Below are 17,808 nucleotides of genomic sequence, written 5' to 3' on the forward strand. Positions count from 1 at the left end.
GGTTTGGGCATAACAGGGTTTAACTTTTAAAACAGCATTTTTATTTTTAGCTTCCCCTCAGTGAGTACTTGCTCACTGTTCTCTAATTGTAATTGTAAAGGAACCAACCAGACAGGTTTTTTCATGTTTAAACAAGGTGCAAGTTTATTAACTTTAAAACTCTAACTCAGTTAAAACTACTAAAAATACGCGATGCTACCACACGCAATAAACATACGCACAAACAGATACAGAGGAGGAGAAAGAATTAAAAGGGGAAGGTTTAAAGTAGTAGATGGAATTCAGTTACCGGTTTTGGGTTGGATGTAAAGTCTTTGATTGAAATTAAGTCTTGCAGTTCTCATTGGGGCCCAGTGCACACTTTCAAACTTGTTTCGCTGGTACCAGAAGGCTCCCGGGGTCTTCTATCTTGAGGATCAACTTACTTCCAAGGGTCCCCGGAGAGAGAGGAAGGGAAGAGGCCTTGCTTCTCTTTGGTCTTCAAAAGCAGTCTGCCTCAAAACTTTTCTGTGAGCACAACTGAATCAATTCCCAGGTTGGCCAGCAAGCTAGTCATGTGACTAGCTCTTTGTTTGAAACAGCATCGCTTACAAAGTTTGTTGATTCTTCAAAGCTTACTACACACTCGGGGGGGGGGGGGGGGGGGGGGGGGAGCGGGGGAGGGAAATGCCAGCTCTTGCACAGACAATGACTCTCAATGTCTTTTGATCATCACTATTGACAAAACCACCTGGCTAACTTAATCAGGGACTACTCCCAATGCTTCTCCATGCAACATCTTTCAGAAGGCAAATGTGCTGCCATGTTTCCAGCCACAGCTCTGTGCTCTTTTTGAAACAAGTTATGTTCAATGTCCAGTAAGCGTTCAAATAGTGTCCCATATGACGAAATTAATATGTTGCCATTTGGCAGGTGTGGTTCCCGTCACAGGTCACAGAACTGAAACATTAACTCTGCTTCTGTCTTCACAGATGCTGCCTGACCTGCTGAGTATTTCCAGCACTTTGTTTTCCAGCATCTGCAGTACTTTGCCTTTGTATTGATAGATTTTTGTTAGCCAAAGGTATTGAGAGATATGGAGCAGAGGCAGGTATATGTCCGACACCAAGAACTCAACATGACAGAAAGCTGACAGGAGTATAGAAAGTGGAGAGGTGAAATCAAAAAGGAAACTAGGAAAGCAAAGAGAGGGCATGAAAGAATATTGGCAAGCAAAATCAAGGTGAACCCAAAGATGTTTTATCAATACATTAAGAGTAAGTGGATAACTAAGGAGAGAGGAGGGCCCATAAAAGACCAAAAAAGGTAACCTAAGTGTAGGAGCAGAAGATATTGGTATGGTTCTTAATGAATACTTTGCGTCTGTCTTCACAAAAGAGGGGGACGATGCAGATATTGTAGTTAAGGAGGAAGAATGTGAAGTATTAGATGTGATAAACATAGGGAGAGGAAATATTAATGGAATTAGCATCCTTGAAAGTTGACAAATTATCAGAGCCAGATGAAATGTATGCTTGGCTGTTAAAAGAAGCTAGAGAAGAAATAGCAGAGGGTCTGACCATCATTTTCCAGTCCTCACTGGATACAGGTGTGGTGCCGGAGGATTGGAGATTTGCTAACGTTGTACCTCTGTTTAAAAAGGGAGCGAAGGATAGACCGAATAATTACAGGCCAGTCAGTCTAACCTCAGTAGTGGGCAAATTATTGGAATCTATTCTGAGATACAGGATAAACTGCCACTTAGAAAGGCACAGGTTAATCAAGGATAATCAGCACCGAATTGTTATGGGAAGATCTTGTTTGAGCAACTTGATCGAATTTTTTGAAGAAGTACCAGGAAGATAGATGAGGGTACTGCAGTTGATGTGGTTTATGTGGATTTTAGCAAGGCTTTTGACAAGGTCCCACATGGCAGACTGGTTAAAAAAATAAAATCCCATGGGATCCAGGGAAATGCAGCAAGGTGGATACAAAATTGGCTCAGTAGCAGGAAACAAAGGGTAATTGTTGACAGCTGTTTTAGCGACTGGAGGTCTGTTTCCAGTGGCGTTCCGCAGGGCTCAGTACTGGGTCCCCTGCTTTTCGTGGTGTTTATTAACTATTTGGATGTAAATGTAGGGGACGTGAGCAAGAAGTTTGCTGACGACACAAAGATTGGCCGTGTGGTAGATAGCGAGGAGGATAGCTGCAAGAAGATATTGATGGCCTGGTCAGATGGGCAGAAAAGTGGCAAATGGAATTCAACTTGGAGAAGTGTGAGGTGATGCATTTGGGGAGGTCAAACAAGGCAAAGGAATACACATTTAACGGGAAAATACTGAAGTGTTGAGGAACCTTGGAGTGAATGTTCACAGATCCTTGAAGGTAGCAGGACAGGTCGATAAGGTGGTTAAGAAGGCATATGGAATCCTTTCCTTCATTCGTCAAGGTACAAGAGCAGGGAGGTTATGCTGGAACTGTAAACTCATTGGTAAGGCCACAACTTGAGTAGTGTGTGCAGTTCTGGTCACCTCATTAGAGAAAGGATGTAACTGCATTAGAGAGGGTACAGAGGAGATATACGAGAATGTTGCCAGGACTGGAAAATTGCAGCAATGAGGAAAGATTGGATAGGCTGGGGTTGTTCTCCGTGGAACAAAGACGGCTGAGGGGAGATTTGATTGAAATGTACAACATTTTAAGCGGCCTGGATAGACTGGAGGTAAAGGGTCTATTCACCTTAGCGGAGAGGTCAGTTACGAGGGGGGCATAGATTTCAAGTTATTGGTAGAAAAATGAAGGGGGGAGATGACGAAGAACTTTTTCACCCAGAGGGTGGTGATGATCTGGAACTCACTGCCTGAAAGGGTAGTTGAGGCACAGACCCTCAACTCATTCAAAAGGAGTCTGGGTATGCACCTCAAGTGCCATAAACTGCAGGGCTCCGGACCAAATGCTGTAAGGCAGGATTAGAATAGATGGATCGTTTTTCGAGAGGCACAGACACGATGGGCCAAATGGCCTCTTTCTGTGCCTTAAACTTTCTATGATTCTATTGAGTTAGGTCACAGATCAGCCATGAGTTCACTGAATGGTTGAATCTGCTCACTGATGCAATTTGAAATCTACCAGGACCACTTAGTTCCAGACCTCTCTGACCCAAGCATGGACAAAAGAGCTGAAGTCCAGAGGTGAGGCAAGGGAACTGCCCCTAGCATCAAGGCAGCATTTGATCAAGTGTGATATCAAGGAGTCCTAGCAAAACTGAAGTCAATGGGAATCAGGGGGAAAACTCTCCAGTGGCTGGAGTCATACCTAGTACAAAGAAAGATGGTTGTAGTTGTTGTAGGCCAAATCATCCCAGCCCCAGGTGATCACTGCATGAGTTCTTCACCTGCTTCAATGACATACCCTCCATCATAAGGTCAAAAGTGGTAACGTTCACTGATGACTGCACAACGTTCCGTTTGATTCTCAACTTCTCAGATAATGAAGCGATCCATGCCTGCATGCAGCGAGACCAGTACAACAATCCAGCTTGGGCGGATTAGTGGCAACTAACATTCACACACAAGTGCTGGGCAGTGACCATTTCCAACAAGAGAATCAAACCACCTCCCCTTGACATTCAATGACATGATCATCACTGAATCCCACACCATCAACAACACTAACCAGAAAAACTTAACTGGACCAGCCATATAAATACTGGGGCTACAAGAGCAAGTCAGAGGCTGCATGTTCTGAAGAGTGACTCACCATGTGCCGTAAAGCCTTTCTACCATCTACACGGCACAAATCAGGAGTGTGATGGAATACTCTACACTTGTCTGGATGAGTGCAGCTCCAACAACACACTCAAGAAGCTCGACACCATCCAGGACAAAGCAGTCCGCTTGACTGGCATCCCATCCACAACCTTAAACATTCACTCCCTCCACCACTGGTACACCATGGCTATAGTGTGCACCATCTCCAAGATGCACTGCAGCAACTTGCCAAGGCTCTGTCAGCAGCATCTTCCATACCCGCGAACTTTACTGTCTCAGGAGACAAAGGCAGCAGCTGCATCTGACATCACCATCTGCAAATGCCCCAAGTTGCACATCATCCTGACTTGGAAATATATTGCTATAATCGCTGTTCAAAATCCTGTAACTCACTCCCCAACAGCAATGTGGGTGTAACTACAAAACATGGACTGCAGCAGTTCAAGGCAGTGGCTCACCACCATCTTCCCAAAAGCAATTTGGGATGAACAACAATTGCCAATGACACCATATCCCATGAAAAAAATCAAAAAAGTGACAATTTTTAAAACCCCATTATTCCTGTCCTAACCCAGAATTTCTCAGCATTAGAGCCCAACTATGAGCAGCAACAAATGTGACATATTTAATAACTTTGTCACAATTACAAATTAATGTTTGAATTCTGGTCTATGCCTTGCTTTACCTCAAGGTTTATATTTCTTCTGGAAAGTTCACTAGCGCAGTTGCAGCTCTTGTGTTCATAGTTCATAGTATCATTACAAAGTGCTTCCTTTTTTTAATATTTATTTTTGAGGACTTGTGTTAAAACTGAAAAGATTCCATGAATGCGTTTTTTTTTAAACCAAATTCACCGACAGGACTTGAGATGTGGTTTGAAAGCCACCTGTGCTGGATACCACCTGCGATTTGGGCTCAGAAAATAGCAGAACCCTTGGTGACTTGGGGGAAAAATGGTTACAGAGAAGCCACATGTTAGGGTTTGTGGTAGTCAGGAGGTTGACTCTCTGTTTGGGGATTGAACATTGTTTTCAGTTTTAGTTTTGGTGTGAACTGTTTGAAGACAGTTGGTGTTTTCCTACCAAGGAAAAAGAAACCACCCAGCTCACCACCTTCTCTATCTTTGAAGAAATTCTGCCGAGATCCAATGTAGCAGAGTTAAAATCCCCGGTGCCGTATTGCTCCTAAGGAGCTGAAAAAAAGATCCTGCAACTCAAGCGTGTTGGCGGAAAAACCTTGATGCCACATTTCTCCTTGAAAGCCTACTAGAATAATTCTTGACTCCTCCAGAACGGACTGCTTCTGAAACGATCCTAGTGACCTGTCTCTGTATACCTTGATGCCAGACCAATAAAGGGACAACTGACTTCCTTCCATATCTTTTGTTTTTCGTCAAGTATTAGCAAGTGTTTGGCCAAAATAGTTTTTTTTTAAACTTTTTTGTAACAGACCTCTGCAGAGTGAATCTTTGTATTTTTTTTCCTAGCGCGTATGTAGTTGGGGAATTTTTTTAAAAGAGAAATTTTTTTTTTTTTAAGATCGGCATGCTAATGCTTTGCTTCGTTACTGGTCAAGTCTTGTTTTAAAATAAACATACTTTTCTTGTTTATTAAAGAAACGTCGTTGGTATAGTTTGTTCTGGAATGAAAAAAATAGAGTATATGATTGGCTGTATTGGTAACCGGGTAAAAATTTAAATAAATGTTGTGACCTGTGAAGAAGTGGAACTAGGAAAAACAGTGCACTCCTCCCACCTCGGTCGTAACATCTAATTGGGGGTTAGTCATCCAGGATACCCAAAGCCGACGATGTGCAATTGTAAGTGGGGTGATATTAACTGAAAAGAGGAAAACAAAAAAAAAAAAACAGGTTTCTTGTGTATTAGAGTAAATTTTACACTACTGGAATGTCTTTGTCAGTTGCTACAACCTTTCTGGGGAAGTAGGATGTACCCCACAGTGATTTGTCAAATTTAACCAAGGCTAGGCTAAAGGACTTGGCAGAATTGTTGGTGTTAGAGTTAAAATCAGGAGCTAAGAAACCAGACATAATTGCAGTAATAGCACAGCATTTGCAAGTAAAAGAAAGCAGCAAACCACATGGTAGTACAGTTGAATTAGCTAAAATTCAGTTGCAGATGAGGCAGCTTGAACTTGACGAAGAAAAAGAAAAAGCAATAGAATTTGAAATTCAAGTTTTTCCAAGAGAAAGTGAAAGGGAAGGAAGGGAATTTGAATTTAAAAAGATGGAACGAAGATGAAGGGGTGGTCTTGACTCCAGTGAAAATTTTGGTGGGGAAAGATCTGACTCCAGCCCAGGACCCAGTGGAGAACTGTTTAAATTTGCACAAGCTCTCTTGAAATTTGAGGAAAGGGACATTGAGGTATTTTTTAATTCTTGTGAAAAGATAGTCGGACAGATGAAATAGGCCGAAGGAAAGCTGGACAAGCAGGTTGACAGGCAGAGCTCATGAAGTTTATGCCATGCTTTCTGAGGAGGCTTCTGCAGATTATGAGATGGGGAAAAAGGCTATCCTCGCTGCTTATGAGTTGGTCCCTGAAGTGTACAGGCAGAAATTTCAGAACCTCTGGACACAATCTGGGAAGATTTAGACAGACTTTGAGAAGTTAAAGCAAATTAATTTTGATCGTTGAATACAAGCATTAAAGGCAAAGTACACATTTGAGAACCTGAGGGAAATAATTCTCCTGGAAGAATTTAAAAATTCACTCCCTCTGTTAGTAAGCAGGTTTCAACTGCCAGACAGGCAATGGAAGTCAATGATTACGAGCTTGTTTATAAGCCCAAACTCTTTGTCCATTACCCCCACAAACCCAAGAAGGATAGAAGGTGGGAGGATGAAAGGAAGGCAAGTAGCCGGGGACAAGAAGGGACAGCTGGGAATGCCCCAGGATCTCCTCCTCCATTCAGAAAGGAAGGTGCTGAGGGTGAAAGTGGGGTCTAAAAGCTTAAGTGTTACCATTGCCACAAGGTGGGACACCTTCGTGCCGAATGCTGAAAGTTGCAGGGTAAACCGATGGGACTTACTGAGGTGCACAAGACCAATGCAGAGAAAGGGGCCCTGACAGAGTCCCACAGATTAGGCTGTAGCTCTGACTGCAGCTTTAAGGACAAGTATAAAAACCATTGAGAGTGCGGGGGATGTGACAAGATACCCGAGAATTATAAGGAATTCTTGTCGAAAGGAAAAGTAACTTCTTATCCCTCAATGAGGCTGGTAAACCTATAGTTATTCTTAGGGATACAGGAGCCACCCAAACTCTTGCTGGGGAAAGGCTTAATCTTTCCACCAGAGCGCAGTGAACTTCAAGGCTCTCGTGAATGGTTTTGGCAGAGAGTATATACCCGTATCTTTGTATCGGTTGCACCTGAAGTGTGACCTAATGTCTGGAAGGGTAACTGTAGGAGTTCTCCATAGTTGGACCTACTCCTGGGGAATGATTTGGCCGGAGCAAAGATAGTAGCTTCTCCAGTAGTCACGGAAAAACCATGTGAAGCGAAAGAGACAGAACAGTTGCAGGAAAAGGTTCCAGGAATTTTTCCTTCACGTGTAGTGACTCGAGCAACGGATAAACAAGTTCCATTGTCAGAGGTAAAAACGTGGTACCATAGACCGTGGGGATTTGGATAATCCGAAGGAAATGTTCAGTAAGTTTTCTCTGATCAAGGCTCAGCAAGCCAATCCAGAGTTAAATAAAGTGGCACAATCGGCTCTAACTAAAACTGAAGCAAAGGGAGTTCCAGAAGGTTGGTATATTTAAAAATGGGATTCTGATGAAGTGGCGACGTCCTCATAGACCTGCGGATGAAGAATGGATACCAGATAGTGGTACCGCCCAAGTATCACCTAGAAATATTAAGGGCAGCCCATGGAATTCCTATAGCAGGACATGAGAGGATCTGGAAAATCCAAACACGTTTGGTCGACACTTTTACTGCCCAGGTCTTTCCAATGATGTGGTGCAGTTTTGTAAACAGTGCCATATGTGCTAGATTGTGGAAAATTGCAACCTGCCATAAAACCGGCACCTCTAATTCCCGTACCAGTTTTTGGGGAACCATTTAAGTAGGGGGTTGATAAGACTGTGTAGGATCTTTACTGAAAACAATTTAGGACACCAATATACACTCACTATCATAGATAGGGCTACTCAGCTCCCAGAGGCCATTCCCTTGAGAACAATTTCTGCTAAAGTAGTGGTAGAGAAGTTAACTCAGTTTTTCACTAGATACGGATTATCAGTTGAGAATCAGTCAGATCAAGGTTCCAATTTTATGTCTAAAATATTTCAAGAATTATGGGTAATTTGAGTATAACACAGTTAAAGTCTTCTGCATACCACCCACAGACACAAGGGGCTTTAGAATGGTACCACCAGATCCTCAAAACGATGATCAGGGCATACTGTCATGAATATCCCTACGATTGGGATAAAGGGCTAGCATTTCTTTTGTTTGCCACTAGGGATTCACCTAATGCGTCTACAGGTTTTAGCCCTTTTGAATTAGTTTATGGACATGAAATAAGAGGTCCTCTAAAACTAATCAAAGAAAAGTTTTTACAACAGAGGGATGAATCTTCTGTGTTAGATAAAATATCCGTGTTCCGGGAGCGGCTCACGAAAGCTTGCAAAGTGGCTCAGGAACACCTGAAAACTTCCCAAACAACCATGAAGAAATGGGCAGACAAGCATGCCAAGACCGGAACATTTCAACTAGGGGATGAGATGTTAGTATTACTGCCTTTACAGGGTGAACTGCTAAAAGCACGGTTCTTTGGTGCATATGGAGTGGTCAAAAGAATTGGTAAATTATTTGATTGACACTCCAGATCGCTGGAAAAAGAATCGGCTGTGTCATATCAGTATGTTAAAATATCATCGCCAGGAGGAGGATAAGCAAGCACAGATATGTCAGGTAGTGGGGACAGTGAAGGATGAAAGGGATAGTGAGGTTGAGGGAGAAGGAGGTCGAAACCATTCTCAAATTGAACCTCCTACTATCCGATTAGTTAATGCTGCATTGTTAGGGAGAGTGGACACTATGCTTTCATATTTAGATGCAGAACAAGACGACAACTTAACAAGGTTGCTCACAGCATCTAAAGAAGTCTGTAGGGACAAGCCAGGATGTACAACCTTAGCCACACATGATGTGGCTGTAGGGGACTCCTTTCCAATAAAGCAGAATCCTTACCACTTAGGTCCAGTGAAACAGGCCCAGGTGAAAGCAGAAATCCAATACATGTAGGAAAACCAGCTAATTGAACCCAGTCAAAGCAGCTGGAGCTCCCCAGTGGTGTTAGTGCCTAAATCTGACGGTTCAACTTGATTCTGTATAGACTACAGAAAGGTTAATACAGTAACAAGGCAGACTCCTACCCAATTCCTTGCTTGAAAGACTGTATTGACAGAGTGGGCAGGGCCATGTTTCTTACAAAAATAGATTTATTAAAGGGATACTGACAGGTTCCTTTAATACACTGAGCTGAAGAAATATCTGCCTTTGTCACACCAGACGGTCTTTTCCATGATGAGTAATGCCATTTGGGCCAAAAAATGTCCCAGCCACTTTTCAGAGACTAATGAACCAAGTGCTAGCCAGTGTTCTTAACTGTGTGTTTTGCCTTGACGATGTGCTGGTATACAATGACACTTGCAAGGACCACTCGGAACTAGAACCTCTGTTCAGAAAATTACAGTCGGCTGATTTGGTAAGAAACTTTGCCAAAAGTTCAAAAACCAGAATGCAGACTATTCTGAAGGGGTTGATTTTTACAGCCCTTAAAAGATTATCCACATTGCAGAAAAAAAATGTATTTGCAGATGCTTTGTCTAGAATCTAACTTTGCTTTATGAGTGCAAAGATGTTACAAAGCCGAGCTATATTAGTTGGAGGCAAAGAGTGAATGGGATTGGGTGTATAAATGTGTAAATATCCTTCATCTGTTTTTTCACTGTTTGTAATGAAACGCATTTAAAAATGGCATTTCATTCCTCCAAGGAAAGAGGTATTAAGAAAGTGCTTCCTTTATTTTTTTTTTTTTTTGAGGACTTTTTTTAAAAATCAACTTCAACGACAGGACTTGAGATGTGGTTTGAAAGCCACCTGTGCTGGCGGTCAGCAAAACAATTCCCCAATTACGTGCACGCACACACAGGAAAACAATACAGAAATTCACTCTGCAGAGGTCTGTAACAAAAAAAAAAGACAGAAAAAACTACTTTGGCCAAAATACTAGGTAATCCTTGATGAAAAATGAAAGAAAATATGGGCTCAGAAAACAGCAGAACCCTTGGTGACTTGGAGAAAAATGGTTACAAAGAAGCCACATGTTAAGGTTTGTGGAGGTCAGGAGGTTGACTCTCTGTTTGGGGATTGAACATTGTTTTCAATTTTAGTGTTGGTGTGAACTATTTGAAGATAGTTGGTGTTTTCCTGCCAACGAAAAAGAAACCACCCAGCTCATCATCTTCTCTATCTTTGAAGAAATCCTGCCTAGATCCAGTGTGGCAGAGTTAAAATCCCTGGTGCCGTATAGCTCCTGAGGAGCTGGAAAAAGAAATCCTGCGATTCAAGTACGTGCTGGCGGAAAAACCTTGATGACACGTTCTCCTAGAAAGCCTACTAGAATAATTCTCGACATCTCCAGAAAGGACTGCTTCTGAAATGATCCTAGTGACCCGTCTCTGCATACCCAGATGCCAGACCAAAAAAGGGACAACTGATTTCCTTCCATATCTTCTTTCGTTTTGCATCAAGGATTAACAAGTATTTTGGCCAAAGTAGTTTTTTTGTCCTTTTTTTGTAACAGACCTCTGCAGAATGAATTTCTGTATATTTTTCCTGTGTGTGTGTGTGTGTGTGTGTGTGTGTGTGTGTGTGTGTGTGAGAGAGAGAGTGAGAGAGAGAGAGAGAGTGTGTAATTGGGGAATTTTTTAAAAAGGGAACTTCCACTTTTTTTTAAAAAAATCGGTGTGTTAATGCTTTGTTTCGTTACTGGTTAAGTCTTGTTTTAAAATAAACTGATAACTTTGTTGTTTATTAATGAAACCTGGTTGGTGCATTTTGTTCTGGGATGAATATAATAGAGTATATGATTGGCTGTATCGGTAACCGGGTAAAAATTTAAATAGATGTTGTGATCTGTGGAGAAGTGGAACTAAAAAATACAGTGCACTCCTCCCGTCTCGGTCGTAACAATATACAACCATTTTATTTCCTGAGTTGGATAGAAAATATTTGCTGTAGAAGAAAAATTCTCAAGAACAGTAAATTTCAATATAACCATAATGTATGGCTTGTTAACTGAAGTATATTAAATTTGTGGTGCTTTTCAGATTAAAATATTAATGATTTTACAAAAGTAATAAATGTTACAAGCCTAGAAGGTTTAGCGAAAAAATCTCTGTACAAAAATTAAGTGATCACTGCATATGCAATAAACTTTCCAAACAGGTATTTCAACTGTTTTGTGTTCATGGTGAGGTTATGCTGTAGAATTAATCCAATGACAGCTTCAAACATTCCATTCTCAAGAGAACACCCTTTTAATTACATAAGCATGAACCTTTTCCACTTCCCACACCAACCATATTGATGTCAGAGACTGCCAATTCAGGGTGAGTTGGTGCCAGATTATTTTTTTGGGCTGTTGGCCCAACCGTATGCCCTGGGAACTAATTGAGCCTGTCCAATCTTATTTCCCGTAACTACAACATCCTGCCCCACATATCTTCCATTATTCTTTGTTATTCAACTTATCGCCAAGGTAAAATAATGGACAAAATTGCAGGAATCCTCAAAAACCTGCAAATATGGAATTTGACTTAGTCACTGTAAATCCGTGCCCTTTTTCTTTCAAGCTCCAACAAAATTTGTCTAATGGCGCTAAAGTTATAAAGGACATTTACCAAAGCAGAACACAAAACGTATTCTACATATACAGAGAATTTACCCAATCTCAAATAATTTTATGGGAGCGTGCAGTAAACTAGAAACTACTTCAGAACTTTGTGGCATTAACACACAAGCACATGCTTTACAGTTTGGTCACTAGGCCCTCAAGCTTGCTCTCCAAGTACATAAGCATTTTAACAACTACCTACTGCAATATTGTGGATAACAAAAACAATTCCACAAAATCGTTATTAAAATGCTTTTGGTGTCCCAATAACAAACAGATACAGTAGTAGCTCAAGTTTACCTAATTAGAAGAATGCCATGCAAATGAAAACAGGCAAGATAAAAATGATACCACACATTAATTCATGCCCTAAAATTAGTCATGCAACTGCTTACAGTTCAAATGTCATCTTAATCTCAATGATGCAAAGCCTGAAACATAACTAAGATTTAAGTGCCGTGTTCAGAGAGATGTTCCTTTATGAAGAGAATGTGATTTTGTCCAATTAAGTTACAAATGAATCAATTCTTCAAAGATTTTGCATTTTAAATGGACTATTCCTAACTTTATGCACCGGTGGATCAATTTACAACATTTACATGTGGATTCATGTCCCATTCCAGAGACTACAGCACAAAAATCTAGGCTGGAATTCCACTGTAGTACTGAGGGAGTGCCGCACTGTTGGAAGTGTTAACTTTCGGATGAGACATTAAACAGAGGCCTGTCTGCTTTCTAAGGTGGATGTAAAAGATCCCATTGTACTATTTTGAAGGGGAGCTATCCTAGTGTTCGGGTCAATATTTAACCCTCAATCAATATCACAGGAGGAGATTATCTGGTTATTATGCACAATGCTGGGGCATGCAAATTAGCTGCCACATTACAATAGTGACTATACTTCAAAAGTACTTCATTAACTATAAAGTGCTTTGAGACATCCCGAAGGAAAGAAAAGTGCTATGTAAATGCAAGTCTTTCCTTTTTAAAGATTTCAGTTCATTTGGTAGCAAGAATTCAATTCCAATGGGAAGAGACTGTTACCCACCTCCTTCTGGAATGTGCCTTTGTAACGCAAGTGTGGAAGGAGATGCAGTGGTTTTTGTCGAGGTTTAACTCAAGCAGCTCCATAACACAGGAGTCTGTGCTCTAAGGTCTGTTCCCAGGGACATATAGAGATAAATATCAACTGCTGCTAGAGGACCATCAACTCGGAGAAAGACACTCTTTAGTCTGCCCGAAACTTGGTCTTCCAGTGCAGAGTTGTCCACGACCAGGTGTTGCAGGCTGGCACATTCCAAGGTCCAGGACCATGTGCTGAGGGACGCACTAAAGTTTGGGGCAGATGTTGCAAAGGCTCAATGGGGAAAGGCCACTGTGTAAGGTCCTCCCACCATAGTGGGAGGCTGGAACCTGTGTAAAACCCCTCAGGCTGTATGCACCAAAACATGGTTTTGCTGTGTCATGAAAATGTACATTTCATGTAAAATGGAATGGAATGGTTGTGAGGCAACTCACGTTCTATATTGAAGAAAACTGATTTCTTTTGCACTGGAATGTCAACTTGGAACTGTTTTGTAATGTATTTTTTAATGCAGATTTTTATGAATAAAGTATATTTTTGGAAAAAAAAGCTGGACTCCAATTTTTCCAAAAAATTGACTCTTCTAAGGCTTGCATGCAAAACAATTAGATGGTTAGTCACTGAACAAACATTGGCATCATTTTATCCTGCTTTTAACTATAATTAAGTACCATTTAAATTACGAGTAATATCTATTGAAATAAACTTCAAGTGTTATAGATTTGTGCTTGTACAGCAAAAGATTCTCATTTTTTTCATGTTTTGTATACAAATTACAATACTTTTCTATTGTATGATTATAAAAATGAAAACCAAAACAGTATTCCACCAAGGTAAAGCTTCTTTAACAGACACATAAAAGTCAAAAAAAAATCAAACACCTATTGGTCAACCTAAATTTACAATGCTTAATTTTAGTTTACCTTTTCTTGATCACTGCAAAAATATTGATAGCTTACTTACTAAGCTCCATGCATCAAACTTAATTTTAGTGCAGTATCAGGTATTGACCATAAAATGATTATACCATGTTTGTATGGACTATGCCAATCTCTGCATGAGCATTGAAACTAATGGCAAACAAATAACATGTTCACTTACAGTAAGTCATCTCCAACCATTAGCCTATTACACTCATTTTAAAGTTTAAAAATGCAATAAATTTGCTCCATCTTATGGCTCAATTAAGATGATGAGATGTGTGTCATCCATATTTGAATCTTGTTCACTAGTACTTGTGATCTGGTTTGGCAGGTTTTTTTTGTAAAAACAAAATCCAGAACACGTTAGGCATCCCCAGTTTCTTGTCTCACGATTCTGTTATTGGCCCTTGCTCACCAGGGGCTATAAAGCAGGTTTACAGCAAAGTAAGACAAAGGGTCAGATATGTTCATTAACTCATAGTATGGGTGTCCATGTACATTTGACACTTAGTTGATTGCAAATATGTAAATCTTCAGATGTAGTCATAGAACAATATGGTTAAAGAACAAATGCCTTGCATTACAACCCTTTATGTACAAGTGTATAACTTTAAAATCAATAAAAAGATTTCATAGTACTTTAGTACAAATCACAGGATTCTATTGAGAGCTCTGTCCACCATTGGTAAATAAAACAGATGCTGCAAAAACTGAATAAGCTTATTTTGCAGATTCCACTATATGTACAACAGTCTAAAGTGTTACAAGGTTATATCACAAAACAAATGGCATCATCTCAACTGCTCAATGCATTTTCATCTGCATGTTACTTATATGTAATAAACTAGATATCCTTGTACATCATACATACAAGATTCACTTTGATAGCTTAGGGCAGAAATGCTGAATAGACAGGAATATGGAAAAGTTCACATGTTGACAATATCCATTGCACAGTCGCTGAATGGCAGTTATTCTACTATGACATGCTCACAAATTGTGATGCATATACAGTACCATGAACTGGCTCCAACATTAACTACAGGGAATTGCAATTTTTTTTGTGAAATGTAGAGGATATATCAAAGATACAACCTAGTCATTGTGAAACTGACTGGAATATTTTCACCAAATCTCAACTGTCACTACAGCTTATAAATGAAAGTTAAACTTGTTATTTTGGCTGGCTTCATTATGGAAATGAAAATTACATTTCACAAGGAGACTTTGGGCTTTCCACTGATCAGACGCACTCCAGTATACAAGATTCAAAATTTGTTTTGTTTTAAAAAGGGTAGAATATTGAGGAAGTCATGAACCAGGTGATGCAACCAATATAACCATGACATCATATACTGAGTTTCTACACTTGGTAGCTCAAACATGTACAACAAAAGCACCTTAAAACAATGTCCAATAATTATTTTGCACATTCTAATAATCCAACACACTTCTATCTTCCCATCACTGCTGAGTTTTGTAATTTGTACCATCACACAATGTTGGTTAAAAAAATTTCCAATAATGTTAATACCACTGAGGATTATCACAATGAGTATGAACGCCTTGCAAGAAGGTTCTTGCATTTTTGTGTCAACTGCATATCTCCAGACTGCTATAACACCACAAATCTGCAGTCTACATTTATTCCTACCCCTCCTCTAAAAAGCTCTCATCATGCATCACTGAACAAGAATATTTTAGCACCAACGTGTTTCCACTCAGTATCATTGTTCACTAAAACAATGCTATTTCAGTGCAGTGAGTTCTGGGCATTCTATGTCTGTGGCGTTTACTGATTTGCAGTCGAATAATAGGAGAAAAACAAAGCTCCACCCTACAACGTCCAAATGGATTAGGTAATTCACGTACGGTACGTTCATCATATTGCAATTTTTTTTAAAAAAAAGGTCTGTCACAGCAAAAGCGAGTGCAGTATATGAATAAAATTGCCCAAATATTAATGACATTGTCCAAAATATACTTCATGCAGTTAAATCGGTTAAAGATTAAATGAAGGCCAGTTCCATCGTTTCATTGTCCTACACCATAGGTTTCGTTTCCACCGACGCACGTGATTAAGTGAACACCATTTCACAACATTATGAAATCTTTATCCGACCATTATATGTTAAAGTGAAGCCTTCTGGTCAGAAAGAGAAATCCGTCGTCAAATTTTAACTGCAAATGGTCCTGACCGAACCCATAGCAGGTCAGAATTTGGTATTTTTAATATATCTTTCTGTCAATGTGTGGGTGCTAACATCCACTGCTGTTCTTAGAGGAGTCTACATTTACACTGTAAGACACTGACAGCGAAGGGGTTGGACTCAAATGTTTAACACCCTGATAACCACTTCTCACATGTCTCTCGGGGTTGCTGCCACCTAAAGACTTATCGTGCTTCGTGCGAAATCACTCGAAGATGGGGGTGGAAGAAGCGAAACAGTAACTAACCCCAACATCGATGCAGGCCGAAGCTAAAAACGCAGCAAGGATAGCAGAACACAATCTTATTGCTACAGGCGCTCTGCACCGACCCACCCCACGGAATACGAGCGCGCAACGTTAATGAAGAAACTTGGCATCACTAGCCAAACCATCAAGACAACGCCTCACATTTTTCTGCAAGAACTCCAAAAGCAGTCAGTCCCCCTGGATTTGGGTACCCAGGTTGACCCCAGTCCGGCCCTCACAGCTAGTGGAATATCACCAGCTCCCTGTCCCTAATCACACAATAACAGTCGGCAAGAGTCCATGCATTTTGTCAGCCAACCCGACAGCTGACCACGTTGTGCTGGGCCCCGCTGACAACCTAAACAGCATGTGTCATCTTCTAACAAAACCTCAGCCCCGTGTTTATGGTGCAAGTCCATCCCAGAGGTTACAAACGTCGACAAACACGGAGTTTTAACACTCGGCGCCGATTAATTCGTACAAGTAACGTTAACAAGCAACATCTAAATTAAAATGTGATTTGCACAGCGCCTCTAATGTATGTTGCATTTACAAACTGCAATTGTTTTAATGTTTCTATTGTGCAGAGTCTGCTATACTGCAATCGCCCTAGGAAATGATAAATTCTGCATGGCTGTTGTGTGTTTGCACCCTTTGTATCCCCTGGGTGTGTGTGTGTGTGTGTGTGTCATGTCCACAGTCAGGCTGACAGCTTTACCTGCTATGCAGGGTATCCATGGCTGCGGCGAAGAGCTGCTGGTACTTGTTCCCGAGCAGCTTCCCTGACAGCAGCTGGTGCTGGACCCGCCCGGCCCCGGCCTCCATCCCTCCTCCTCCTGTAGCAGCAGCAGCCCGGGGATCAGGCGCCAGGAAGAGCAGCGAGTCCGTGTAGAGGGAGTCGGTGGCCGGGTAGTCGGGCTGCGTGTGCGAGGTACAAGAAAAGAAGCCGGGGCCGCCAGCGGGAGCAGGAGGAGATGGAGCCGAACACATCATCCTCCGGGCGGCGGGAGCTGAGGGGCGGGTGTGAGCGGCTTCTCAAACCCGGCCCAGGAAACAACCAGCAAGCGGCGCCGATCAGTAACGGGAGGCCGGCCTCGGGTTCTCAGTGCGCCGCCCCCGCCTCTCTACATCCTCCGCAGCCCGCGGAGAAGCGCCGGGTTGCCGTGGGGGTGGAACAGGTCGCCGTTCAGCTGTCGGTTTCGCCGCAGTCTCGACCACTGTTCAGGCTCCGTCCCGATGACGCTGCCATCTTGAATTGGCCGTCCTGACGGAGAAAGCACTGCACGCTGGGATAGGTCGGCGAACCTTGGAGGACCAACGCGTTCCTCCCAAACCGCTCGGAGCAGCCGCGAGGGCGCTGCATTGCACTGACAGGTTCCCTGCATTTCCCCAAAGCACAGGATGAACATAAAGGGCTTCCCTTTCAAAATCATACTGCACAATTAATATTCCCACTGTACTAAAACCCTCACCTTTTATCATTCAATTATTTCCAATTGCTACACCTCTTCGTATGTCAGGCATTACGAGTAGCGTTGGTAATGTGCAAAGTGACTCATTTGTTTTAAAAGAAACTTTTGTTTGAATCAATCATGATCAAATTTGTCGACGTGGAATAATTGATTTAAAAACAAGAAATGCTGGAAATACTCAGCAGGTCTGGCAGCA

At 41.5% G+C, this 17,808-nt stretch overlaps 1 protein-coding gene across 12 annotated transcripts in view; it reads right to left on the bottom strand.

Moving 5' to 3' along the window:
- The window catches only part of mycbp2 (MYC binding protein 2), a 243,061-nt gene extending 225,641 nt beyond the window's left edge, over positions 1 to 17,420 (bottom strand). For all 12 annotated transcript variants that reach the window (XM_068034341.1, XM_068034347.1, XM_068034350.1 and 9 more), the window contains exon 1: positions 16,859 to 17,420. In XM_068034341.1, the coding sequence (XP_067890442.1) occupies positions 16,859 to 17,133 (275 nt within the window). In that variant the 5' untranslated portion in view covers positions 17,134 to 17,420. The remainder of the gene's footprint in view (positions 1 to 16,858) is intronic.
- Positions 17,421 to 17,808: the final 388 nt, after the last annotated feature.

This window comes from Heterodontus francisci, chromosome 6 (assembly GCF_036365525.1).
Source record: "Heterodontus francisci isolate sHetFra1 chromosome 6, sHetFra1.hap1, whole genome shotgun sequence".
Lineage (NCBI taxonomy): Eukaryota > Metazoa > Chordata > Chondrichthyes > Heterodontiformes > Heterodontidae > Heterodontus > Heterodontus francisci.